The sequence below is a fragment of the Oreochromis aureus genome, linkage group 16 (assembly GCF_013358895.1).
Source record: "Oreochromis aureus strain Israel breed Guangdong linkage group 16, ZZ_aureus, whole genome shotgun sequence".
Classification (NCBI taxonomy): domain Eukaryota; kingdom Metazoa; phylum Chordata; class Actinopteri; order Cichliformes; family Cichlidae; genus Oreochromis; species Oreochromis aureus.
The window spans coordinates 22,511,545-22,538,676 of NC_052957.1; the positions used below are offsets into that span (position 1 = coordinate 22,511,545).

A 27,132-nucleotide genomic window follows, 5' to 3' on the forward strand; every position below is an offset into this window, starting at 1 on the left:
AGCAAGGGATTGAAATTCATCAAGTCTGCAAAAAGAAACAACTGTTTTCATTGGTTTGCACATTTATTACAAAGATACATACATATATGTAACATATATATTATACCAGACCATTTCCCGATAGGACTGGTAACTTTACTTCAGTCTTCTCAGGTTGAGAGGCAATGACTTGTTACAACCTGTTACGGTGTAGTTAACTGTACACATAACCTTAAATTGTGAATGGTCTTATCTTTTTTTTAAATTTATATATTTTTGTACAAGTTAAATCACATAACCTGTTGATTTGTGGGATTTAAAGGTGCTTGAAAGTAACAGGTCAGATGTTTCTCCTTTATATTACTTTTTTGTGCTAAGTAAAGACTGTACATAAAAGATGTAAGGAGCTTCCGGCTCTGAAAGTGAAGCCAACGTGTTAGTGCTTTTAGGCTGCACTTTTTTCTGTTAGCCAGCAGGGGGTGAGACCCCAGGATACATTTACCTCTATGACAAAACAACTTACGCTCTCTTACCTTTGACCTCACTTGAACACTCTCATAATGAGTTAATGGTTTAATTGCAAATCTAAAGTCTTTTTTTAATGCCATTTATTCAGCCATGTCTCTATAATATATATATTTACACACACATCAGTCAGTCTGTGGTGCTCGAGGGAGATAATATCCCTAACTATGCCGACTTTCTCTGTCTGTTTGCCAATAAGAATAAAAGGTTGGCATCTTCTGTTCCTTCGTTTCGGTTGCTGGAATTATACACAATGCATCGAATAACCTTTTGCACAGCTAAGACTAGAGAACACATTCTACTTGTGGAGTTTCCACTTTGAAGCTCGTATTATATTTTTACTCTGTAAAATACAGGACAAGGTGACATTAATGGCATCAAGCCTCGTTTCTAAATGCTCCCATAGAAATGCTGGCCTGAACCACTGATTATTCTCTTTTACCTGAAATGTGCCACCATCTGTCAGACACTTAATAAACTGTATTTGACACCATATACATATATGAGCAGATGTTTAATACTGTGCAAACTGCAACTGTTAATAATCCCTTAGAGCCAGCAGAAGGTCACTTCTGCATCTCTGTGTGTTTGTGTATTTTACAGTCCACCTGTACAATGAACATATGATTGGCACCTGTCTGTATACACATGACCAGTGCGGGCACTCAATACAAATACTGGGCACGTGTTTTTAGTTTATCTCAAAAGCCCGAACACACACAATTCAATATTCTTGATAAATATTATCATACTTTATATCAAGTTATTACACTTTGGGAGCCAGCTTCCCAACATTTTCCATTGTGATTAATTGTATGTTCAACATTTTGGATCACTCCAACTTCTGCATTCTTTTGTCCCTAGGGACATTTTTGATCAAGAAATGCACTCTAGAGAGTTTTGTGACGCCTAATAGTTCTGTAGAAGTCCACGTCCAGGACAGAAGTGTGATTTTAAACAGATAGAGCCGTCTACAGAGTCCACGAAAGAAAAGCCCACCTCCCTTCAGGTTCACTCAGGCGTCTTTGATGTCCATCTTCTTCCTCACTACTCAGTCCATGATAAGTCCATCCTCCTGGACAGTCCTGTGGGTCCTTACCACTTTCCAGGTATGGGCGTGCCACACTCATACCAGCCTACGTAAGTCGCGTGCGACTTTCCTCCGATCTCTCCAAAGGAAACGGGCTCTTGTCTCAGTGCTCTGTAGAAGCCTGGCAACAAACGGAGGAAAGATGAGACTCTGCTAAATTCAAGGCATTAAATAATCAGCGGTTGTTTACAGCTAACCAAAATACCTTGTCTGCTTGGAAGCTGGTCAGCCAGAAAATGGCTGCCAGTCCTGCCATCCAAGAAAGAATCCACAAACTGACAGTGGTCCTCGCCGTATCCCGTCTGATCCCCTATGTTGTAAAACTTCCCTACAGTGGGGAGAACAGAAGTCATTGTTTAGTTACCGCATAACGAGTTAACTCCCAGTTCATTGCAAATGAATTTGAAAGAACCAAGAGAAGCATGTGAACCATCGTTCTCTTCTTTGGTGTTTGAGTGGTGTGCGATGCTAAGACGCTTTGCAGATCGAATCTTTTGAGCTTTTTCATGTTCCATACATGTTTTCTTGGATATAGACAGTACTACTTTCTTTTACATTATTTCCATTTCTTGTTTCACATTTATTGCTGGGTTTTTTTTGGAAATCAGTTTTGGTTCACCTTTTCTCATTACACAGTCATACAAACAGCTCCTGTTCAGCTCCCAAGTCAATGTCCTCTTAGAATTATGAGGAAACGTTTCATTTCCATGCATCAACTTTTAAACTAATCTAATCTACTGCTTCAAATTTATTAACAGACACATTAAATTAAAAAAAAAAATCAATAATTAGGTGTTGAGGCCAATTTTATGCTTTTACGATAAAGAAAAGGCTGTACTGCTGTCCAGTCAAGCCTGTTAAGGATAACATTGTGTTTGCAAGTGATTTGTAATGTGCTTGTGGCTGTTCCTGTTCACTGATTTGTTTGCGTAATTACCATTGAGAGAATCGCTCAGGTAGATCTTGTATCTTAAGGAGTTGCAGAGCTGGATGCCCACAAACTTTCGGTACCAGGTTCTCTTCACGAACTGCTTTCCATTGCATTCAGAGTAGGCATCAGATTTAAACGGAAACTGAGTCCAGATGGCATCTTTGCCTGTGGGGTTTGTTCAAAATATCAAGAGAATCTGAAATATTGATTCACGACTTGTCGAGCTGGCTAAAATATTGTGAAGAGAGGGGGGAAACAAATCACCTGAAACATACTCGCTCACTCGAGGGTCCGCTGCAGACAGGAGGGAAAGTTGTAATGAACAACATCATTAAGACATTTCAGATATAACAGGCAGCCATGAGATGTCCTGAAACACTGTGTTAAACAAATCCAGACTTGCATCAGAGTGTCTAGCATATTATTTACAGTGTACAACCCCAACAGGATGGGCTTTGATTGCAGAAGGGCAGGAGGCCAATTAAGCTAACCACTCAGCCCTCTGCGTTGTCATTTTGAATTAAAAACATAAGAGCTGATCAATGCGAGGACACATTTCAGCTGCTTAATGGATGGAGCAAATTCAGCTTAACGCTGTGATCACCAGGTGCATGATGTGTTAGAAATGAGCCTCAGAGGACATCTGGTGAGCTTGACAAGACTCAAGATTTGATCCTTAATCAGCTTGCTCCCCAGTGCCATGCTGAAATGATTAGACTAGCAACCGCCTAATAGTACAAGAGAATTAATGCTAATCACAGCTTGGAAAGTAACATGTACAGTGGCATTTACATGCAAGTAATGAGTTTCTTCTGTGAGGGTTTATGGTGGATTTGACCTGCATTAGATGGTCTGTAAAACTTGCCTGACTCTGTGCTAAAAGTTACAGGATCGGAGGAGGGTCCCGTTCCCAGCTCATTCCTCGGTGTTACTGTGAATTCATAACTGAAAAGAAATGCATATTAAGGGCAACAATAATAATAATTATACGCTGAAAGATGAAAATAAACAGCAGTGTTTGACAGCTGAGTTTGGGTTCACACTTAGAATAACACACACAGAGCTGATGGTTCTTCCACGTGGTGTGCTCTGGTGTGCTCAGATGTGCTGGCAATTGTTCATGCAGCAAACCCAGCCCCAGGGAGGGTTCTGGTGAGCCTTGAGACTCCAGATGCTGAGATCTAATTGAAAACTCAGTGACCCACTCCACCCAGATTTCCTCAGTTTTTTGTCTTGTTTTTTTTTGGTGTCACTTTGGCCATTTTGTGTGAGCAAAACCAAATGTGACTCACTGCACGAGCGCAGGAGTTCAGGAGAATCTGGAATTAACTTTAAGTGACGCAAACTCGGAGCACTTCAGTGCAATTTAATACGCCTTTCTTAATACCATCAGCGGTGAACTTTATTAATGCAGTCAGTCATTTTAGTTCAGCCGGGCTGTATTTGTTCATCTACAGATTTATATGAACAAATCTGGTGTTCGATCCCAAACGAGATTAAGGATTATATCAGGACGTCTGTGGGGTGCGGACCTGCTCTCTGGTTTGAGATTCTCCACAGCTGTGTGGGTCTGGTTGGTTGTCAGTACTGACGTCTCCCTTCCGTTCGGGCCTGTGGTGGTGGACACAACTTCATACTCTGAGAAAAAGAGGAAAGGGAGAACTCACGTAGTGCTTTTTATCAAAACATTTCACCTCCATCTATTCATGAAATCGTTCCGAAAACAGTGACATATCTTAATAAGAGACACATGAGAACCGGAGGCAGAGCACGTCTTTTTGTTGTTGTGATGTGTCACTGGACGCAGACCTTGGATTCACTTGTTGCACGTCTTTATAAGACAGCTTAAGAAACCATCTTAATATTTTATAGAATGATCTAGGGTAATATCCACAAGGCCACACGTGGTTAATAAAAAGAGTTTACAACTTAGTCAACCTAAACTCTTAATCAAGACTTGCAAACAACTATAATGAAATCCAGCCAACTCAAACAACTCAGGCCACCGGGAGGCAGTTTCAACCTCCGTCCAGTCATTCGTAAATGTCAGCCTTTTCTCTGCATACCTCTGGTTTCGTTGTCGGTTTTCTGCCAGTCAAGAATGACAAAGGACGGGCAACCTTCCACGGTGACCACAGTGAGGTTGGATGGAGGTAGGCGGGGAGGACCGGTCACATTCTGATCGCTGCCTTCCTCATCGGGGAAGTAAGCAAGGGAGGAGGTGATAGAGCACGGCTCTTCTGGCGGCTTATCCGTCTTGTAGATGACGTGGGGAGCTGTATGTGGGTATGTTAAGAATTTATTTTATTCATGTCACATTAAGACCCTAATTGGTGCTGCTAGAGAACTGATTAAATCATTGACGACAAATACTTTAAAATCTTACCTATAAAGCGCGGGTTGCCCATGCTGTCTACCTCTGACTTAGGCAGGGGCCTGAATATGGAGGAGTTTTCATATATGTCAAAACGGCTGGCTGGAAAGGAAACAGTTTAGAGGAGATGGGGTTAGTTTGATGAGCCAGGAGTCCCTGGCAGCTCTCCCTCTTTTAGTTTTACAGCTTTGGCCCAGGTCAGTGACCAGCTAGCCCAGCACCTGCTCTGGCCTGCATTCAGACTCTTTGTCTGCTTCTTGCTGCTTTTTAAGTTTGCTTTTCTCTTTATCTCCCCACTATACACATCTGCCAGCTGCATCACCGACGCATTGTCTTTGTTAACGCAATGTCTGCAAAGCTCATTCAGTCTCTATCCTTTTATAGGGAGGTGATTTTGCATGCATGTGATGATGTTCCTCAGAAGAAACACTGCAAAAATGTGCTGCTCGTACTGTTTAGCGCAGGGGCTGTGGTGGTCGTCTGCTGTTTGGGCTGTTGCTTGGGTCTGGCTGTGACCAGCGGGAACGGCTTCAAGATAGACGCCTTTTCTCCTTGTTTCAGATCCATGAGTTTATCTGAGGACAAAACAGCAGGAGAAGAGTTCAGTTCTTCTCCCTCATTGTCTGACTCACAGTCACACACAGTTGCAATCCATCTGCTCTGGCCATCCTCACCGAGCAACTCAGTGGCCTTTTCCTGGCTGCTGAAAGTTCAGAGATTGATCGTCGAGTAATCTCTCTAGTGTTCTTTAAAGGGGAAAGAGCGCTGCCAGAATGCATACTGCTGAGACCGAGGGTGCCCAGATGCACTCACATGCACACAAAAACACTTACTTAATGCTCATAAGTGCATTTATATGAAATCGGTGAGAGAAACTAAGCAGGGAGACAGCTGAGATGTAAAAGGTGAGATGAATACAGCATAATTGCAGTTTTGTGCGTTAGTAATATAATAGATGGCTTAAGATGGTGGTTCTCAAACTGTAAAGGACATAAAAGCATAACAGCTGTGACTGACTCAGAAAAATAAAAAATAAAAATCATGAATTTAAGTAAAACATATGGTGGGTGTAGCAGGAAAAAGTGTACTTTAAAAAAATGCTTTCACACTTGCAAGCCTATTGAAATTTAGTTCTGAAAGCATTACGCAGACACTGAACAAGAGATTATTTTACAGGGAAGAGAGGATAGCAAGTGATGCTCGTGCAGGAGATGTAGCAGTTAAGCAGACTTCAAACTTTGGCACTCTGGAAGAAGTTTAAAGCAATAGTTTGGATATCTTTGGAAACAGATTTGGAGATGTTCGTACTGACAGATAAAAAGACTGATATCTGTCTGCTCAGCATGAAACGCAGGATAAAGACATAAAGACTGGACGAAACGGTCTTCCAGAACCTCTCCCTCTAACTCAAAACTTGATATGTTAGAAAAACATCAGCTTGTTTACCTATGACAAACTAGTACTTAAACTTGAATAGAATTATTTTTCTGCCATACTCTTTTTTAACACTCGGGAGACTCTGAATGTGTGTGTGTGTGTGTGTGTGTGTGTGTGTGTGTGTGTGTGTGTGTGTGTGTGTGTACACTGGGTGAGGTGCAGTTGCATTCACTCATCTGTTGCCCTCACCATGACTGCTAGGCTTTCCCACCAGGTTGGGCTTCTTGTTGCCAGAAACAGAGGGACGCAGAACTGCAAGGAATTGTGGGAAACAGAGTCTCTTTCAGAATAAAATTCACAAGAGAAGCAAAGCAGAATGTGGTCAGCACTGGAGAACAGATACTAAACTGAAAACAATTGTTGATTAATGTAAGAGTGCAAAAATAATGAAGAATGTCAAATTTCAAAGGGGAGATGGATCAGAGCAGACGTACGCAGAAATACTTGCACTAAAAGAAAATAAAAAGAGCACAGACACATAATACAACATAAACATAATAAAAGCAACAATGCAGCAGCCAGACAGGTTGCATGTGACATGCCTAAAAGCTCCTTGGTAAAATCCTGCCACAGAGGAGTACCACGAACTGTAGCTTATGTAAAGTCGGTGTGAAAACTGGAAATAAAAGTTTGAACCACTCATCCTAAAATCTACAGAACTGAGAAGTGAGGAAACGAAAAAAATAAAGCCAATACTTAAACCAAGGCAGGCCAAATTCTGGGGTAATGAAGCATTTTTTGACTCATTTCCACTAGAAAAATGTTTGGGATTTGATGTTGATCGACCATAAAAATGTTCCACAAAGAATGCAAAATAAATAAATAATAATAATAGTAACAATCGGACCAAACAGTGAAATCAGTATCGCATCATTTCAGTCTGAGCTGCTTAAATGAACACGAGGAATGAACTGGCTTTTGTGGTTTTGGATAAGTGATCACAAAGAAGTGTAAGGTTCTGTAACGAAAACACCTCAGCTACAAACTGTCAAACTCAGTTTTCTTATCGGGAAGATTCTGCTCTGACTTTATGCTTTTGCAAAAAGCAAAATCATCCTTGATTAATGTCGTTGTATCACAGAGGAGGTAGAGAAACTCTGGGAGGCTTGACACATAAAAATGCCTTTACGTGTTTCATATTTGACTTCTTTAAAGAAAACCTGCTTTAAAGTTTGTGTTTCATTTCCAGAGCCATTTGTCATCTCTTATCTTGGATATTCATTAATGGTCGCTCTGGCAACAAGATAAAAAAATAATTGTCTATATATAGAGGCCAAAAAAACATTTAATTTGGGTTTGTCTGGAGTTGACTTCTCCATGGTCAGTATGAATCAGCGAGGCAAAACAAACTGAATCAATATGATTAACACTGAAAATATAATCTAGGAGGACATCTGACTCACATGTAGTGTACAGCCATGGTAAAAAGAAAGTACACTTTCATCAATTCTAAGATTTTACATATAAGGACATAATGAAAAATAATCTGGTCCTTAGAAGGTTTTAAGATTATTTCAGTACAACAACATATGACATATTAGACCATGTCATGATTTATTTAACAAAACCCAGTGTGTAAAAAACTAAGTACACCCTTACTGGTTCCATAGGAATTAAGAGGGCCAGTGGCAGCCCAGTGCTGCTAATCATATTCACTTGATTAACTGATCATCAGCATATGTGCGCCTCCATAAAAGCAGACATTTTAGTGGTTTGCAGGCTGGATTATAAGGCCATTTCCAAATAATGTGAATTCCATTACTCTACAAGGAGAAAAATTATTCAATAGTAGAAAAGATTCCAAACACTGGCCAATCTTCCCAGGAGTAGATGTCCCAGCAAATACAGCGCAAGGTCAGACCGTGCAATGCTTAGATAAACTGCAAAAAACCAAAGAGCTGAGCACCTCTACAGGTCTTGGTTAACATGTTAAATGTTAAAGTCCATGATAGTACAATTAAAAAAAGACTGAACAAATGTGACTGGTTCCAAAAGGTTGCCGGAAAATAACTCTTTAAAAAGAACATGGCAGCACAATCAGCTGATACCAACTGTCAGGCATGGTGGTGGAGAGGTGATGATTTGGGCTTGTTTTGCAGCCACACCTGGACTCCTCTGCATACCAAAGTATTATAGAGTCAAATATGAGGCCACCTGTCCAACAGTTAAAGCTTGGGCAAAACTGGTTCATGCAACAGGACAATGATACCAAACACGGCAGGAAATCTACAACAATGCAATGACCTAGTCAAAGTCCAGACCTCAACCTCCTCATAAACCAATGCCTGCAAACCTCAATGGACTGAAGTAATGTTGTAAAGAAGAGCAGGACAAACTTCTACAACTTACAAGTCATACAGGAAATGATTACTTCCTACAGTAACTTACTACTGCTAAAGGTGATTCTGCAAGCTACTAAATTATGCAGTTAGTATTTCGCAAACTGCTTCTGAATTTTGGCACAGTTTCTGTTAAATTAATAATGACACAGTGTAATATGCCATGTGTTGTTGTTCATCTGAGGTTGTATTTCAGGACTATTAGAAATTGGCTTGTACCAGGTTTTTCCTGACACATAAAATCCTGGAACTGAAAGAGGGCATATTTTGTTTTTACAATGACTATAGTTGTCCAACTATTACCAAAAATAGCTCATAAAATCACAAATTATGTCGATTGGGTATGTGTAATATGAAGAACTGACAGCTCTGACGGCGCTGTCATGGTTAACTGAACAAGAAATGAGCCATCAAGGTGTAAAGTGGAAAGTCAAGAATATGTCTGCAAAGTGTATGACATGATGAGAGCTGCTCTACAGTTTCTACAGCAGGTGAGTTTGGTTTGATGTTTCACAATAAAACCACTAAAACACCACATTGAGCCTGTAATATGCCAAAAACATCTGACTCAGATCTGTGATTTAAAACAGCAACAGCGGTGTGAGCGCTGGTTTCTGTCAGATAACTTTATCTTCTTTGAGGTTAGAATGTGAAAATATATGCAACCAAAACACCAAGATTTACGGTCAGGCCAGACAAATATTCCCAGTGAAGTACATACCAGCGTCTCACAACACCGGGGTTATTACTTTTGCAACACACACTCAGATTTCATGGGTTTCATGGATGTGATTCAATAACGGACACGTGCATCCAACTATAAGCACAGCTTTCAAAAACAATTTCAAGTTTAAGTGCCAGTGTGAAACTCGGCTCTATAAAGCTATTGTGGACACGCTCTAATTCTTAGTTTCATTAAAAGCACACACTCTGTACCAGCTGCTAGTGTAGTATGCAAAGCTTTTGATATCAACATGAACAACTTAGTTACTTTATAAAGGCAGGAAGGTGAACTATGTGTAGATGCTGTCCTTTAAACAAAGTCAGTGGGAGATTTCTACTTAGATGAGCAGAGCAGCAGGCAAAATAAATGTCCCTTTTTTTGTAGAGTTGCTTCCAGAGAGCCTTGCGACTCCTTGAAGACCTCTGAAACTGTCCAAGTTTCCAGAAATAACACATAACAGCTGTGACATGGGACTGAAGCATTGAACCGCTCTACACAACTCCCGACAACAAGGAGTGAGCAGAGCGCCACCATTAATACATGCGGTCCAGACGTGGTTTGCATTACTATTTGAGATGGATTCAATTATTCTAATTAACTGAGCCTGCCTGGCAGAATGGAAACAATGTGAATCACCAAAAAAAGGGGCAACCCACATTCACCTTTCCCAGCTAGCACTCTCAGACTAACGTAAACCAGTCCATATGTGCTGTAGACTTGATAATATGAAGACAGTTGTATAATAGATTTCATAATATGTGGCTTCAGTCTCAGTCAAGTGAAAGCCTCTGGGACTGGACACATTGGACAACACAGACCGTGTCACATTGACGGGTAAGCTGAAAGTCACAGAGCGGAAGTGCATTGTGACAAAAAGCACAGATCAGTGTGATGAAGTGGGATGGGGCGTGACAGTGCCTCTGAGGTTAGTGAGTTAGGAACACTGGAAGGCAATTATCTTGGTTTGTCTTTACCGGGTTTTTCTTTGGGCCACACCTTACGTCTAGGAAGAGTATTGCCCCTATGATGCGCCCCACTGGCTGCTGGAGGGAGAGAAAGGTCTGTTATATAATGTTTTGTGCCACTGAGGAAAAACATACCAGTACCAAATAAGAAGAAAGCCAAGATATCTGGGTAGTGAACAGGAGCGTATGTTTAAAAGAGAAAGAGATACAGAAAGAGAAAGAAGGACTGTGGTGGCTGTGCTGTCGGCACAGCACTTGGCTTGGCATTGGTGGTGTAAAATGTGATGTGTCCTGGCCAGTGCTGTGGCCAGACTTCCCACCTGGCCAGGGAGAGGGACCGTGAATCATGTTAACGATCCTTACACCATAGACGCCACTGCTGCTCATGGTAAAAGTGTTAAATACACACCAAGCACATGTGGCAGAATGTGGAGAGGACAAAATTGATTGACTACGGTATGCTCTCACCACATATCGTGTAGCTAAAATCACTAGTCATGAGTTTGTTTGTCTTCTGTAGCTGTAGTGTGTGTAAGCGTGCTAAGAGAAGGTAATAACCTGAGGTAGCTGCTTGGAAAAAGAAATAAGTGAAGGGAAAGTGAGTACTCCATTACCGCCAGGTGTGCTGGAACTGTGAGAGGAAGTGACTGTCCTGGATGGTGAGAATGGTCTGGCAACATGATTAGTGGAATGAGAAGGAACCCATGTGCGATGCAGGGTGGTGTTTCTTCCTGCTGTAGGAACAGATGAGCTAATGGGAGAACGAGGAACTTCAGAGGACTCGAGAACACCAGGACCTAGATGAGTAGAGAGGCAACTGGAAGTTAGTTAGTTGGGAGCTGGAAGGTTTGACCTAGTTGGGATAAATGGTAAAGCATGTACGTGAAAAAGAATGCAGAGGAGCAGACACTGGATGAAATGACAGAGTGCCATAAATGAGATCCAAAGCTAGCCAGACTAATTGGTTTGCGAATGGGCAGGGGTGAGGTGAAGTGTGCTGCACTGAAGATGGAGCCACACATGGAGACAGGAACAACAACAGGACAGGGTGTGTGGGGTGATTGGATGGAGATGGAGATGGGGAAGCAGTGACATTGTCAAATGGTTTGAAATACAACTCAAAGCACCATTCTCTGTGTGGCTTGACAAAAAAGCAGAGATGGTAATGGGACAAACTTGTCATGGTGTTTACCATGATTGTATCTACCAGCCTTCTCTGTAGCCAGGGCAGGTCTTGGTAGAGGCTTGCCCTCTTCTTGTGGACTAGGAGCTGTGTGAAAGAAAACTCACTTTATATCTGGTATAAGATGCTTGTGAACATAGTTTTAGTTTTTTAGTTGTTTTTTTTTTTTAAAGGGGGCTTACCCTACTACTATTTGCCAATTGTTGGTTTCAAAAATGAATGCATTGACAAAAGTTGTTGTGATCATGATATTTAAGAATTAACTCATACACATGTCATTCAGTCATCCTCTTGGGTTTAACTAAGGTATGGATTACCATCAAAATATGTAGCTTACTAAAAGATACATTCTAGCTACTTCTGAGATAAGAGATGTAGAACTCTTTCTTTAAAACAGTTTCTTCATAAACTAATTCTAAACTTATGCCCCCATTAAAAATTAAATAATAACAATTAATAGCTAAGGTTTTAATGCTTAAATTGCGGATTACAAATTGTGGATTGAAAAGTAGGGTCTTTACCCGTACGGACTGCCTGCTTTGAGGTGACCTTGGTGGGATCAGAGTAGGTCCTGGAATGAGGCTGAAGCCCAGCTTGAGGTTTAGGTTGGGGCTTAGATGGAAGTTGGGGGTTAGGTTTACGTTGTGACTGGGCCTTTGAAGGAAACTGTGGCTTGGTAATGGGTTGAGGTACAACATGGTCCTGGGTATTTTTTGGAGGTTGTAATTTTAACTGTGGCAGAATTTTTGGTGTAGAGTTTTGCTTATCCCTAATTATTGGCTTTGAAGGACTTTTTGGAAGCTTTTTCAGTTGAGTTGATGGGTGAAGCTTGGGCTGCCTTATTGGTTGAGAGAGTGGTTGGGGCTTGGTCTGGTTCTTGGGTTTGGGTTGTGTTGAGGGTTTGGAATGGGAAGAAATTATGCTTGGTTTTGATGCTGGTTGGATTCCAGAATTGGGCTTGGTACTTACACCTGGCTGTTGTTGTGGTGTCTTTGGTTTAATCTGTTTTTGTTTATGTGGTGAATTTGGAGATTTATTTTGTGGATGAGGTTGAGGTTGAGTATGAGTCTTTAGTGGTCTTTTCTTGGTATAGGGAATGTGCTGGGGTGTTGGATAAGTGGGCTGAATGGATGACACAGGAGTAGTTTGGGAACTTGGTTGATCTTGTCTCTGAGGCTGTGTCTGGGTCTTATGTTGCTCTTGTGTTAGAGGTTGGCCCTGGTGTTTGGTGTAGGGTGTTGGCTGAGGCTGTGGTTCTGATTCAAGATGTGGTGTGGTTTGAAGATGTGATTGGGGTTTTGGTTTTGTCTGAGGCAGTGAATGGGGATGGGTATGCTCTGTAGGCTGGGATACTGCCAGGTGTTGTTGAGGTTGGGTGTGGAGTTTGGGCTGGACTGTTGTTTGGATTTGCAGTTGAGGTTTTGTTTGAAATATAGGCTGGGCTGTTGATAGGGGTTTTGGCTGTGCATGGAGCTTAGTACGGGCTGTTGTGTGGGGTTGTAGTTGGATCGGGACTTTCTGCTGGGGTGTTGTGTGGGGTTGTGGTTGCAACTGAATTTTCGACCGGGGTGTTGTGTGGGGTTGTGGTTTGGTTTGGACTATGAATTGGGGTGTTGTGTGGGGTTGTGGTTGCATTTGAATTTTGGACTGGGGCATTGTGTGGGGTTGTGGTTTGGTTTGGACTTTGAATTGGGGTGTTGTGTGGGGTTGTGGTTGCAACTGAATTTTCGACTGGGGTGTTGTGTGGGGTTGTGGTTTGGTTTGGACTTTGAATTGGGGTGTTGTGTGGGGTTGTGGTTGCAACTGAATTTTCGACTGGGGTGTTGTGTGGGGTTGTGGTTTGGTTTGGACTTTGAATTGGGGTGTTGTGTGGGGTTGTGGTTGCATTTGAATTTTGGACTGGGGCATTGTGTGGGGTTGTGGTTTGGTTTGGACTATGAATTGGGGTGTTGTGTGGGGTTGTGTCTGAATTTTCGACTGGGGTGTTGTGTGGAGTTTTGGTTTGGTTTGGACTTCGAATTGGGGTGTTGTGTGGGGTTGTGGTTGGATCTGAATTATGGACTGGGGTGTTGTCCGGGGTTGTGGTTGCGTCTGGATTTTGGGCTGGGAGGTTCTGTGGGGTTGTGTCACAGTTTGGTCATGGGGCTTTGGACGTTGAGCATTAACTCTGGGCTTCACTTGAGACTGTTGGGGTTTGGGCTTTGGTAGTACTGAATACTGATGCTGGAGCTTCAAGTTAGGTTGAGGTTGTACATGCCCTCCATGATTCTCCACATTTGCCTGGACTACTGGCACAGGTACCATGGTGGTTGTTATATGTAGTAAAGGATGGAGCTTGGGAGTTAATGGGACCTCAGATCTGGAGAGGTCTCCTCCTCCTGGGTTATGTGAGAAAAAGAAAAGATGGCCATGAAGCCACAGTTGTGTACTGTAAAATTTCAAATATAATCTTCTGTTCCATTTACAAAATGTAAAAAAAATATATACATATATATTTTTTTCATCATCCAGGAAAGACATAAAAGCAAGAGAGCCAACAGTTTAGACCCACTGATGTGCTACTCAGAGCAATTATTGAAAAAAAACAAGCAACACTGCCCTATGTTTGTCTCATAGGCCAAGTGCCATTTCAATGGCAGATAGAGCTTGTGCAGGTATTATGTGTTATGACAGGAAAGGCTATTGTGGTTAAGTGTGATGAGCATCTAAATTCACTGGTTATGATGACTTAGTGTGGAAGTTTGATAGACCATTCTAACCTGGTTGTTCAATCTAATGAGATGTTCCCATCAATGAACGAGAATGAAGAAAAAGAGGAAGTCAAAAAATAAGAGAAGGAAACGAAGAAAACAATAGTATTGTTTTAAAGTTAAATGTTAGGACGTATCCCCCCCAAAAAGAATCAGTCATTTCATCATTTCATTTTAAGTACCATGTACTTAAACCATTTTCACAGCTTTAAATCAATACACCACCTCAGTGGATCTCAGCACAAACAGTGATGTTAATGCCGTTCAGCTTTGATTCATGGATTTAAACAAAACAAACAACAAAAAACAGTTATTTGGTCATACACCTAAGTCTCTGCTCTTTTGCTCTGTACTGCTCCCATTAACATTTGGCATATCCTGAAAACACAGGGAGCTGTGTAGAAAATGGATGTAATTTCGAATTATAGTTAGCCCCTTGAATTAAAGCTACAAGAGCACAACTTCAGTAACAGATTAATTTTATCCAATTTTAAACTATGGTGGCGTACATGGCCAAAATTTTGGAATGAACTCCATTTACTAGAGGAACTGACTATATTCCATTTTGTGTTTCAGTGTCTACCTTCATGGTTTCAAAATACATATCCAGCACTGTGTTTCTGCAGATCCCTGTGTTTGAGAAGATAAATGTAAAAGAGGGGGGACAGACGACAGTGAAATACAGGGAAGTAAAAGGAATAACATAGTTTGTTGAAGTTCCTGTTGGAAGAAGAGAAACAATTCCATCATGCAGTTTATTCATGCAGATTTCCACTGCCACCAACTCCACTGCATTAAAAGCAAAAGCCTCTAATCATCCAAAAATGGTAATAACCACACTGTAAATCCTGAAATAAAAATAAAGAGTTTAACATACCAACAAAAAAAATGCTAGACATGGAAATACAAAAAATAAAATAAAATACAGTGGATATATCTGAGATATAATTTGGAATCTGTGTGATATGCCTGAAATCAATTTTTTTGAATGAGCAGCAGTTAATGAGGTTCTCAGAGCTCATTAAAAGTCACTAATGTCTCAGGAATATAAAATCATTTTGGCTTGCAGGCTTGTTCAACTAACTTTCAACAACTGAACCCTGAGAACATCATCAACAATCTATGCAAGCTTTGTTGTTTTCCTAAAATCCCATGCATCCAAGATCACCCACATTATTGCAACCCAAACAGCTGCTCATGCAACTAGTGCAATTTAGTCCATCATTTTACACAGCTGAAATGAGAGCCATGAAGCTGTTCAAAAAGAACCATGATTCTCTGTTTACCAATTGGCTGTTTGTTGATCACAGCAGGTGCAGGTCCAGGAGTAGACAGGGTTTCCTTAGTAGTAGTTGTGGTTTTGGTTGTGGTTGTGGTTGTGGTTGTGGTTGGAGCTAAGAAAAATAGTGTACGTTAGTATAAGCAAGAGAAAAGGTATGGGTCTACATCCTGTAGAACAGGGGTCCCCAATCCCAGTCCACAAGAGCCGGTGTCCTGCAGGTTTTAGATGTGTCCTTGATCCATCACAGCTGATTTAAATGGATAAATTACCTTCTCAACATGTCTTGAAGTTCTCCAGAGGTCTGGTAATGAACTAATCATGTGATTCAGGTGTGTTGACCCAGGGTGAGATCTAAAACCTGCAGGGACACCGGCCCTCGCGGACTGGGATTGGGGACCCCTGCTGTAGAATGTACAGGGCAATATTGTTTGTATAATAAAAATTAGCTTTCACGACAGTGATAAAGAAGTCAGTGTCAGACATGAGGTCCAGAGATCTTTCTGACCTCTGAACTCAATTTTAGGTCACAAAAATCATTACCAAGAGTCGTCTGTGGGGCTATGTTCCTGGAGAGGGGCAGTCTGCCCCTGGTCTTGTTTTGGACTGACAAGGACAAAGCAGAGATTAAAGTCAAGGAGAGAAAACTTACAATGGCTTCATTTTCACTTCTGAAAAGCGGTAAATGATCATGATTAGTCAGTCATTTAAGAACAGCAAAATGTGTTTTGAAAGAGTCAGTTCACTAAATGTTTTGCACAAAAATGTTTAGCGCTGGTTTAGTCCTCCAATGTCAAACGTGGTATCTGAAGGCTAAAATCAGGAAATAATTCAAATGTGCATTAATTGATTTTGATGTCAACAGAAACAATTTGTAAATGCAATGCTGACGTTTCATCCCTCTGTCGTATTAATGCTCTTTACCGTCTTTTAAAATGTAGAAGCGAATAGCAACCCTTTTGACATTACTGTACACCGCCTAACAACACCATCATAATTGCTTTAGAAAGTACAAATAGTTGATTTACCAAATCCAAACTAATCTTTTTGGATTCAGTGGAATTGTGTTAAGCATTTGAGTATCTTGTTTATTATCAGAGAGATTAATTCATCCTGTGGTATGACAACAACCTCAAACATATAATCACATTAAAGACAAATCACTTTAAGGAACACAAAGTCCAACGGATGATATCACCCCCACAGAAAATTCTTCATAACTTTATTGAGTCACTCAGGCATTACTTGAAGAGACAGAAGAGCTAGAAGAGATGGAAAACCCGTGGAAAGTTTTTGTAGGTGTTTGGAATACACTACAGTGCTGAGTACTGTTAAAAACTGTACTTTGCATGTCCAGCTAAGTAAAATTATTTTAGAAGCTGGAGGTATATGGGGAAATCCTGTCTGCAGAACAATAAATTATGGCTTTATTAATATTTCCAGTGTTAAATCTTAAGGTAGGGGTCAGTGGAAAGGAATTCAAACAGAGATCTCTAAGCAGCAATAGATTCTGCCTTCTGTATCAAATTCAACTCAGCAGTGTCTCTTTGTTTGCTTACCTGAGGAAGCGGGGTGAGGAAATAAGGGCAGGGAATGTGGACCTGAAGGTACAGGTTTCTGATGGGTGAAAGGCAAAAAAGACATGAAGAAAAAGTGGGTGTTAGTCTATGACTATCATAACAGGTGAAAAGAATTAGTATTTGGGCTGTACCATGTCTTTTCCTTTGTTGCATAACCTATAACCTATAGCCTCTTTACACCATGTCAAGTTGGTAAAGTCCCTAGTGAGACTCTTGTTATTCAAAGCTTTCCTTTAAGGGCAAGTCCTGAGGCTAAATCTCAACAGCTGTGCTGTTTTATGAGGTCGGCATGACAGAGCAGAGCTGCGCTGTTAGAAAATTTGTGCCACTTTTCTTCTCTGAACTCTTTTCAGCATTATTATCCCTCCTCCCTTGTGCCTCCAACTCATCTTCTTTTTTTTTAATCCCCACTCAAGTTAGCTGTAGCTGCAGACTGCTCTCTTTGGCTTGACTGCTCTCTCAGTCCTGGCTGCATCGATGCCGTTTCCATTCAGCAGTTGGATGGAAAATTAATGAGGCAAACAACCCTGAGAATAGCATAAGCTCACCAAAGTGTACAAGGACTCTAAAGCAGATTGCCCGTTCCAAATGCACAGCCAGTTTCTTTTTGTTTTCTTTGATAAATGGAAGTATACCTGTGCCATTTCATTACATACACTTGTTTACTGCAATACTGAGCATATTCGACCTCTAGTAGCACGTGTATCCACATAATAATAGAATAAAACACTGAATATTTAGGTTTGTTTCAATAACAAACTGGCTGTATCCATTACATACCGGAGGGCTGACTGGAGGCCTAAAGATTTTCCTGATGACCTTCTCTAGAAACACAAGAGAAGAATCAGTAAATAAGTGACTTCAGTGGAAGAAAGAATGTAAAAGAAAAAAATGGTTCGATTCAGTAACTGGAAATGCAATACTGCAGTGTAGCCTTGTCATGCTCACATAATCGGTAAAGACTGAAGCCCTATCTACACATGCACTGCAGCCCTGAAATCCTCTAGTCTTTAACAGAGCAGATTTTGGGATTGCACATGTCAGACTGAATGCTGAATTGTCTTTAACCTGCTCTCAACCAGATTCTTACGACACTGTTCTTGTGTGAAAATGAGTTGTTGCATTTGTCCCAGCAATTTCTACCTTTTTCCTAGCACTACCTGTCAATCCATGTTTTTATTAGGATGTTAAAATAATTATAGTCAGATTTGAGGTATTTGCTACAGAAGGTGATATTACGGCTAAGCAAAGAAGTCAAACTTGCCTTCAATTCCTGGCAGGCTGATGTTGTGAACAACCGGCCTGCTCCACATACCGGTGCCATCCTTGGAGTTTGGCTGGACACCAAACTCATAGACTGTGTTTGGCTTCAGTTTGTCAATGACTGTATCGCTTGTTGGACAGGTCTGGTAGTTCCACCTCCTGTTCTTCTCACGGTAACGCACTGTGTAGTGTCTGAGAACAAGACACAGAATAGACAGAACAACTCACACACAATGCATCCACTAATGAGCACATCTGGAGGCATGATGCAAGAAGTACAAGAAGAATACGATGCTACTGTCGTAATCTTTTTTCATTTTCTCTTTAGCGAAACCTCATGTGCTAACAATGCTGTCAATTAATTCCGTTTTATTAAACAAAGTGACAAATGAATCTTTCCATGCCACGTTTCCATTTCTCTTGGATTTCCCTCGGCTACACGGGGCGCCTTGAACCCATCTTCTTAAAAGTCAAAATCAGAAATCCCTCTGAAAATGGTTCAATCAAATTTATTGCTGTGTATCACTGCCATCATCTGAACTGCACAGTGAGGTCGTGATTTGACTTGACTTGAGTCTGTGGCACAACTTAGTTTCTTTCCTTTAACAGAACCAACAAACACATGGTTATTAATCTTTATATAAGACACACATATGAAAATAATATTTAACCACTGGAAGATTTGTTGCAAACAACAGAACCGTCACTTAAAAAAAAAGTAGTACTTCATCAAACAAAATCTGTGTCACACTGTTGTGTGGGTTGACTCCTAAACACCTGTGTGCACAGGCTGCCCTGGATCCACTGCTAAGTAACATGAGAGGCTTCAGGGACTCATTTACTGTTTATGCACTTATTCCAGACTCTCTGCAGCAAATGTGTGTGTGTGTGTGTGTGTGTGTGTGTGTGTGTGTGTGTGTGTGTGTGTGTGTGTGTGTGTGTGTGTGTGTGTGTGTGAGGATAGAGATTGGACAGAGAAAGATTTATTCCACCAGCTGTTACTGAGCTCATCGTAACAACAGTACAGCATTGGCACAAAAAAATCTCAAAACACTAGACTGGTACTTTAGGAAAAAAGTATGAGCATTTAGTCTCGTTTGGCTGCAGTGACAGCTATGTCACCGGTAAGCAGTAAATATATTGCAAATGGGAAAAGGGACAGGTGCATATTATATCCTTAGAATAACAAATGCCCTCATTCACCTCTGAGGGGGTGGGTCAGTGGGATTGATAGCAATAACTGCACAAAGCTCAACTGATTGCTCCAATTTGCTTAAAAACATCTACTTTTTCTGTCTTCAAAGCCTGTGAACTGGCAAACTTAACACATTTTTAAAATCACTCCAACTAATACCTCCCAAATATGGATATTTCTGATGTCCACATGATATAAACATTCAACAAAACTAAACGACAAGATATTAACATTATATTGTGTTTATATTACCAAAGTCACAGAGAGCTGTTCCAACACATGTTTATCTCCTAAATGAAAGCCAGACAAAGAATAAGCTTCACTGTGTCCATAAAGGTCTAACGATTCTGTCTCATTTTTTAAAGAAAAACCTGCTTTGCGCAATGACACATTTAAACTCACCCATCCTCTAGACAGTCATTCATGACGTTGCCTTCATAAGGGGTTTTCAGCAGCGTCCCCCAGGACAGAAGAACTGAGGTGGGCGTCACCGACCCAATGACCAGGTGCAGCGGCTTCTGCAATTCCACTTTACCTGAGAAAAGGTTTGCATCTTACTAAATGTGCAAAAAACACTTACAGCAAGTCACATTGGTGATAACTTCTTTTGCTTTAAGCAGATATACCTGTGCACTGCTTCTTCACCTCGTTAGCAGGAATAGGCTGGACAGCTATGAGGTACTTGGGCTCAGCATCTAAAAGCAGAAGAACAAACTCCAGGTTATATTTCCTCTGAGCCTCAGCAGCAAACACAATGTATTGATAAACACCTGGTCCTGCAGGGCACATCACCAGGCTTTCTTACCAAACTCTGTCTCATATGGTTGTCCATCTTCTGGCAGCTGAATGAACTGTTTGGAGAACATGCTGCCACCGTATCCCAGGATGTATCCCTCCAGCCTGGTGTCAGTGTTGGGACGCAAGAACTTCATCACAATGGTGTCTCCTGTGGTGCTGATGCGGACTTTCATGTTTTGGCGTCTCACTGAGGAAGCAGCATAAGATTTATGCATTTTATTTTATTTTATTTATTTATTTATTTTATTCTGCAAAGGGTCCAAAAACTGTCATTTTCAGTACCTACACCTTCTCAGACTTTTCTGCTGTCCACTACTTCAAAAGCAACAAAGTAGTAAGTACAGTAAAAGCAGACATTTGTCTGGTTGGAGTTCAACCGAGGTACAAGCCAATAGTTGTGATTTCATAAGCAGGCACACGTCTGCTTGCTTTCCAAATTGATAAGAACATTATTGTTTTCTGCAAACTATAAACATCATAAACTGTATATACTGCAGCTTGTTGCAGCTTGTTGCAGTGATCAAGGACTTTGAAGTGCTCTGAAGCGGCTTTTAAAAACAACAGTGCATATCCAATCTTTGATCATTTCAGATATCAAAAAGAAGATCAGCATAGCTGGAACATGCTTGTATTGAAATGAAAACTGGCAAACACAAAGAATACAGTCCAAGTCAGTTAGGACAAATGTTAGATGAGAACAGGCACTAGAGAGGAGGAGAGCTTCCCCAGAATGCATACCATGGCTGTATTTTCATGGTGACCTAGAACAAACCTTCGGGGTTGACACGTCCCATGGAAAATGATCTGTGTTGACTTTAAAACAATCTGCTTATCTATATTAAATGGTGTCATAAATTCATGAAAAAGTTGGCGTCATCATAAAGTCAGTGGAAAAGGAAATCTCCGTGTCTTCAAACACAATATGTGGAAAAGTTTGTTTACCTTTTCTCATTATTTACCTCTCTCATGTGGCCCATCACACTAGCCAATAACTAGGAATGCTAACAATTAGCCAATTTACAATAGGAATACTAATAAACATCAGAGAACTGAGACAAGTGCAGCTGCTCTGGGAGTGTGACTGATCCTGCCTGATGCACATGTAAAGCAAAAAAACCAGTGCACACTTGGATAATACGCTGTGAGCATAATGATGGAAAGGCTGCCAGTCTGCTTTAATTCAGTGACGTTATCCTCTGCATCTTTAAATATGTTTTTGCAGTGGATCTCACAAATGAGCCTACATGCACTAAATTGCTCGTAGTCTACAAGGTTTGAAACAATGGACTTTCTGCTTGGATTACCACTTGTATCATAGTCTCCACAGCACATGTCCTTGGCTCATATTTCAGTGCTGAATGAAATAGTGGAACTTTGCAGGAGGAATACTGCCAGGAAGCAGCCAAACGCCAAAAGAGACACTGACAGTGAAAGAGGGGGAAGCCCTGGATTTGAAAAATACCCTTATGCTTTTCCAGCGATGTGTTTCCTATCAAATCTGCATTTATTTCGATTCTCACATCAGTATTTCCGATAAAAACAAGAAACTGGCGCAGGGGGAGATGGGCTCAGAGTGCATAAAATATTAGGAAACTTCTGGCAACGCATTTTAAACTCCAGAACAAGCAAACATCGAATCTGCCCCATGACAACCTGCCCAAAGCCCGGTCATCTGGCCCATGCAACGCTTACACACTGTTAAGGCTTATCTGTATTTCCAGAGAAAAATGAATAAAGGTTTAGGAATGAATCCAGTCAAAGTGCTGACAATAAATCAAGTACAGTGAAAAGGAAACGCACTGATGTTCAAGCTGTTTTTACACATGAAATGTAACTTTTACTTTTACTTTTACGTTTGCTGCTGTAAAATACTTGTTTTGATTTAGGCAAGGGTGTAGCCCGAATAAAGCAGAGGGGGGCGGGACACAGGACAGCCACTCATAAGCTCTGAATACAGCAGACCATCATTACCTGTGCTTCTCTTAAATCAGCGCAAACCATCATCACACAGAGAGCTGGCAAGTTATGGACCATTTAATGTCAAACAGTGTGAGACATTAGTGTTCTCAGATGCACCTAGAAGAGTTCAGAGCTGAAATTAAAATCTCACCCCTAATAACCAAGGAGGGAGTACTGAACAGGCCAAAAGGAGGGTCAAAAAAGGGAACTAAAACAACAAATTCATTTTTTCCTGTTTAGATCTGTGACCTGTTACATAAGCGGGCTGGAGGAGCTTTTGCAGCTCTGCCCAGGGGATCAATAATAAGAGTCACATAATCGGTCCATATTAAAGCAGGAGAGTGGGACTTTTGTATGAACATGAACCTTTTGCCAAATAAGTTAACCCGATGTTGATTAATCCAGCACTGAGTAAATCTCTTGGCAATATCCTAGAGTGTTAAAGTATCATTTCTGTGCTGGTACGCCAGTAGGTATTTCACTTCAGCGAGCAATGATTAGTTTGCCTTAGCTGAAGGAGCAGACCAACACACGCAGAGCATGCTACACCAGCTAGGAGTATGGTGGAGATTATGGCAGAAAGACTTAAGGAAACGTTGAAGAAAAGATCGTGATGTTAAAAAGAAAAATCCATGTTCTGAGGAAGGATAAGAGTCTGAAAATGATAACGATCAATGCTGAGAAGAAGAGAAAATGTCATAATTGCAAAAAGAATGAAAGAAAACTGTTTAAAAAAACTGCTACTCTGCCAACCTGTTTTAATCAGTTTCATCTGTATGTTGCACACACACACAAACACGCACTGGGGGGTGAAGCCCATTCATCACTGAATACTGTATAAGCACATCAATCATAACACTGGGAGTTGGCCAATAAACTTGTCGGATTATGCAATAAACTTTGCCACATCACACAACAAACAATTCGGCTCGTAGTCACCCTGGACCGATATCAAGACAACGTAATCCTGCTGGCTGGATATAGAGAAACACCCTCAAATGGGAAACTTAATCTTGGCTCTGCAGAGAGGCCGTGTTGGATCACTGATGGATGATCCTGCAGTGAAGAGAGTAGGTTAATTGGGTTGTCAGTTGCTCTCCTAAGTTTCAACCTGAGTGCAACGTGATATTTTTATGTTTGGTCATTAAAATTAAACATTGCGACATGGATTTGCATAACATGTGGCTTGTTGGCTTTAAAACATTATGATTAAATGTCTGACATGATCAAACCACAAATCTTCACCATGAGCAGCCCTCTCTTGATGTAGTAGATTGTACTAAATGAGAACAAATAGACTGATTTTTCCACTCATGCTGATTTGAGAACCAATGGATGATAAATACAGATGCAAAACCCAACACAACCTCCCCATTAAAACAAATCTGAAGGAGGCTACGAGGCTTGTTTTGTTTTCAAAATGCAATGGAAAAGAAATGTTGCTCTTTTTGTTTGAATTAATGTGGTAGTTTTGGTGGATGGAAGTGACACAGAACAGTGGTTTCATGTTAGTTTGTCTTGAGTCGGAGCAGCCGAACACCACAGCTAACCAAATTTCAATACAATGCTTATGATTATTGCTCTGAAGCCCACATTAACTATATAGACAAACATGTTATCCTTCCCAATATGCTCTAATCTGGTGTAGAGTATTTTGGCCTCTCAGGTTTCTGTCCTGGAAGTAAAGACGTAGAGAGACTTGGCTTCCTTTTCCTGTGAGGACAGACAGATGTTTTATGGAGCTTGGTACAACAGTCACTTTCATTTAACAAAATGGAGTGTTAACATTTCTCAGAGCCCTGTGCCAGCCAAAGCAGCAGGGGTTTGAAAAACTGACCTATAATGGCTCTAATGAGAATCACTCCAGACCAGCGTAATTCAGCCCAGAGAATATCCACTGTCAATCAGCAGGAGACCGTACCTTGCGGCCTAGCAGCAGATCATTGTGCCTGGAATTTGACTCCTGCTTTTTACCCCAACTTTGGCTTCCATGCAGGTCTCGCCGCGCTCACATTTAATATCCCCCCCTGTCAGATTCAACTGCAAGGAACAGCTGTTTTCCCTTGTTCCTATGGCATTGCTCCATCTCGTCCTTCACCGCCTTTTCTCCATCTCTGCCATCCTGCATGACTCAACAGCCATCTTTCCATCTTCTTTTTAACTTCCTAAAGTGCTTTGAATTCATCTGTCTTGTCTTCGAATCTCGTCCACTTTCCTCTCTCCTGCCATATTTCTCTCTCATTAATCTCCACATGGCACCAGGCCATGTTTGGTCTGGCACAGCTGCAGTTAGCATCCTATACAATATATTGTCCTCGAGTGGGATAGTGGTAAATAATTTTAGCATTAGCAGAGATTTCACTTGTTCAGATACAGATGGAAAAAATGTTTAAGAGCACAAATGCATAACTAAGAATTAAAAGCACTGGAAAGTAGACTGACATCCATATATTTTGCTCTATCTGTCAGACAATAAAGCAAACTAATTTTGCAGCAAACCAGGTTTTATCTTTGGTCCAAGCAGAACAGCGATACAGACATTTACCCCTCTCTTCCCATAGCATCAATACACACAGCCCCTTTCATCTAGCTGCCAAAGCTGCACACTGAGATTTGTCTGTAAGCCAACTTCAGTGAGCAGATTACACACTGGAAGCAGCCCCTTTTTTTCACCAACTCCAGCCCTCTCACCCCAAATCACTTTTAGTACCATCCAAATCTTCACCCAAGTTTTAGTCACAAAATACATCAAGGCTATGAAGCACGGACTCAAAGTTGTTGCTTTACTTTGTGTGTGTACTTTGGTTTCTGGATAATTACATAACATGTAAAACATTTGCGTGTTTTTCCAAGAATGTTGCAAGAATCCAATCAGACATAAGACTCAATACACGGGGTGGTGTTGACGAGTTGGAGACCTCAAACTGATTTTTGTAGATGTCAGAGTGGAAGCACTTTAGCAAAAATATTTTTATCAGCAGGTTTTTTAAATCTGAAGAGTTTGTATATATTTAATTTTAAGTGGTGTCTTCAGGGAGGCTGGTAATAATCCTCTAATGAGAAAAAATTAATTTAAAAAAATCTTTTGCCAGGGACAATGTATGCAAGTAACTGGGCAATTTCTGCACTACTGAGATGTGCTTAGTTTTTCTACAAGTGTAACCATGACCCCAAACTTGGACACATTATATTAAGAATGTGGACAAACCACAGACCTAAAAAAGGCACACACAGCATCTAATCAGTTTACATGACAGGTTGATTTATGTTCCCAATCTAGAGCTAGGGTTCAACAGCATTTTAAAACTCTTATCTAATTTATCACTTATCAGCTTCACCCTTTTTTGTTAGTTTCTTTAATTGTTATTCAAAAACTATCATGGCACTTTAAACAGGAGTATCTATCACTTAGGGTGATTTGCAGTGAGAGGTTGACTCAGTATTGTTATAAGTCCTTCTGTCATTCATCCTTGAAACAAATATCCATCTTCCTAACAAAATCAAATTGTCTTTCTAAGCCTTTCTCAGCATGCAATTGGAAAAAGACAACAGTCCAACTAACACAGAAAGAGTTACAGTCATTTTCACTTGCATGGATCTTAAACTATAGAAGGAGAACTACAATGAAGAAAACCCACAATGACCACTCATTAAAATATGTAACAAATACCTCACTTGTAATGCAATCAGTAGTTTTCCCCGTCGCTGATTTTTAAGCGCAAGACAGTAAGACAAATGCAAAGACCACCTACCTCTGACCACAGAAGGACCAGACAGAGCTATCCTAAAGATGAAGACCGCAAGGATAAGGGCTGGAAAGATGTGCGAGTGCCGCTGCATCCTCATCATCTGCTGATGTCGGCTCTCAGATCTGCAGTGATCTGAATGATCTCAGAGATCTCACACCACGAGTGAGTCAAACAAATGCTTTCAGTGATTTGGCAACAGGTGGTTGAGTGAAGTGCCTGCTGCAGGAATCGGGCTAGACGTGTCCAAGTGGCTGGATACTTGTCTGAGCTGCTGGTTCTTGGGACTAGTGCTGTTCCCTAGATTGGACTTCTGGATGCAGCAGGCTGCTCGTGCACCATCTATACCTCTGGATCAGAGGGAGGGGACAGATGGAACAAGACCCACCCACTCTCCTCCTGCTGCCCCATCTCTCCTTTCCCCCTGCACCCTCTCATTTTCACACTTTCCCTGCAAATGGAGAGGAGGTTTTCTCCAAGCCACCCACCCTCTACAGCCTTGTTTTCTTTTCTTAGATCATTATGTTGTGTTCCCATTTCTCCATTTGTTACCTCGTCACTGTAAATCTTTTCAAGACCTCTAAGAGTGTCATTGGCTCAAATATGACATTTACATGAAAGGTCAAAAATCGGTTTATTCATATTGTTGAACCCAATTTTTGTCTAATCAGATTTGAGTCTTAGCACTAATCTTTGGATTTGAATTTTGAGAGACCCTAGATTTTGTTTAATTTCCTTCACTTTTGACCAGGGGAAAAATGTTTTATGTTTAAAACATGTTTAGGCAACTCAAACACTTAGTTAAAGATCTTTTTTTAAATAAACTCTGCATGAACATTGAATATTTTGTATCCCTATTCTGTGCAGCAAAGTTCAGCTCTGTCACATTAAAACTTGAGGATGAAGCTGTTTCAGCTTCTGTGCAATACTGCAGCTGACATATACTCCGTATATCACACAGCTTTATCCTCTCTGACTGCTGACCTAGAGTCTCAAAAAGATAATACAAACAGTA

General features: G+C 40.9%; 1 protein-coding gene across 4 annotated transcripts; it reads right to left on the reverse strand.

Moving 5' to 3' along the window:
* Positions 1–44: 44 nt before the first annotated feature.
* Positions 45–26,412, reverse strand: LOC116316008 (target of Nesh-SH3). Of its 4 annotated transcripts, none has more exons than XM_039600556.1 (23): positions 26,124–26,412; positions 20,420–20,599; positions 20,241–20,309; positions 20,017–20,149; positions 18,421–18,611; positions 17,937–17,980; positions 17,136–17,193; positions 16,120–16,182; positions 15,584–15,691; positions 12,069–13,925; positions 11,557–11,634; positions 10,979–11,161; positions 10,374–10,439; positions 6,526–6,588; positions 5,352–5,474; positions 4,912–5,001; positions 4,592–4,801; positions 4,058–4,163; positions 3,391–3,470; positions 2,790–2,819; positions 2,532–2,690; positions 1,800–1,922; positions 45–1,715 (listed from the first exon to the last, which is right to left on the reverse strand). In XM_039600556.1, the coding sequence occupies exons 1-23, from the start codon at positions 26,218–26,220 to the stop codon at positions 1,600–1,602; spliced, it is 4,227 nt and encodes a 1,408-aa protein (XP_039456490.1). In that variant the 5' UTR covers positions 26,221–26,412; the 3' UTR covers positions 45–1,599. The 4 variants fall into 4 exon arrangements, with proteins under 4 accessions (XP_039456490.1, XP_039456489.1, XP_039456491.1 ...); XM_039600555.1 differs by having other exon boundaries at positions 10,374–10,442; XM_039600557.1 differs by lacking the exons at positions 11,557–11,634; positions 12,069–13,925 and having other exon boundaries at positions 10,374–10,442.
* Positions 26,413–27,132: the final 720 nt, after the last annotated feature.

Excerpts from the sequence above, each read along its gene's own strand:
- LOC116316008 (XM_039600555.1), bottom strand. The coding sequence starts at position 26,220 with ATGATGAGGATGCAGCGGCACTCGCACATCTTTCCAGCCCTTATCCTT. Across the intron at positions 17,194-17,936 it reads GGCCTCCAGTCAGCCCTCCG|AAACCTGTACCTTCAGGTCC; the intron begins GTATGTAATGGA and ends TTCACCCATCAG. Across the intron at positions 1,923-2,531 it reads CCTGAGCGATTCTCTCAATG|GGAAGTTTTACAACATAGGG; the intron begins GTAATTACGCAA and ends TCCCCACTGTAG.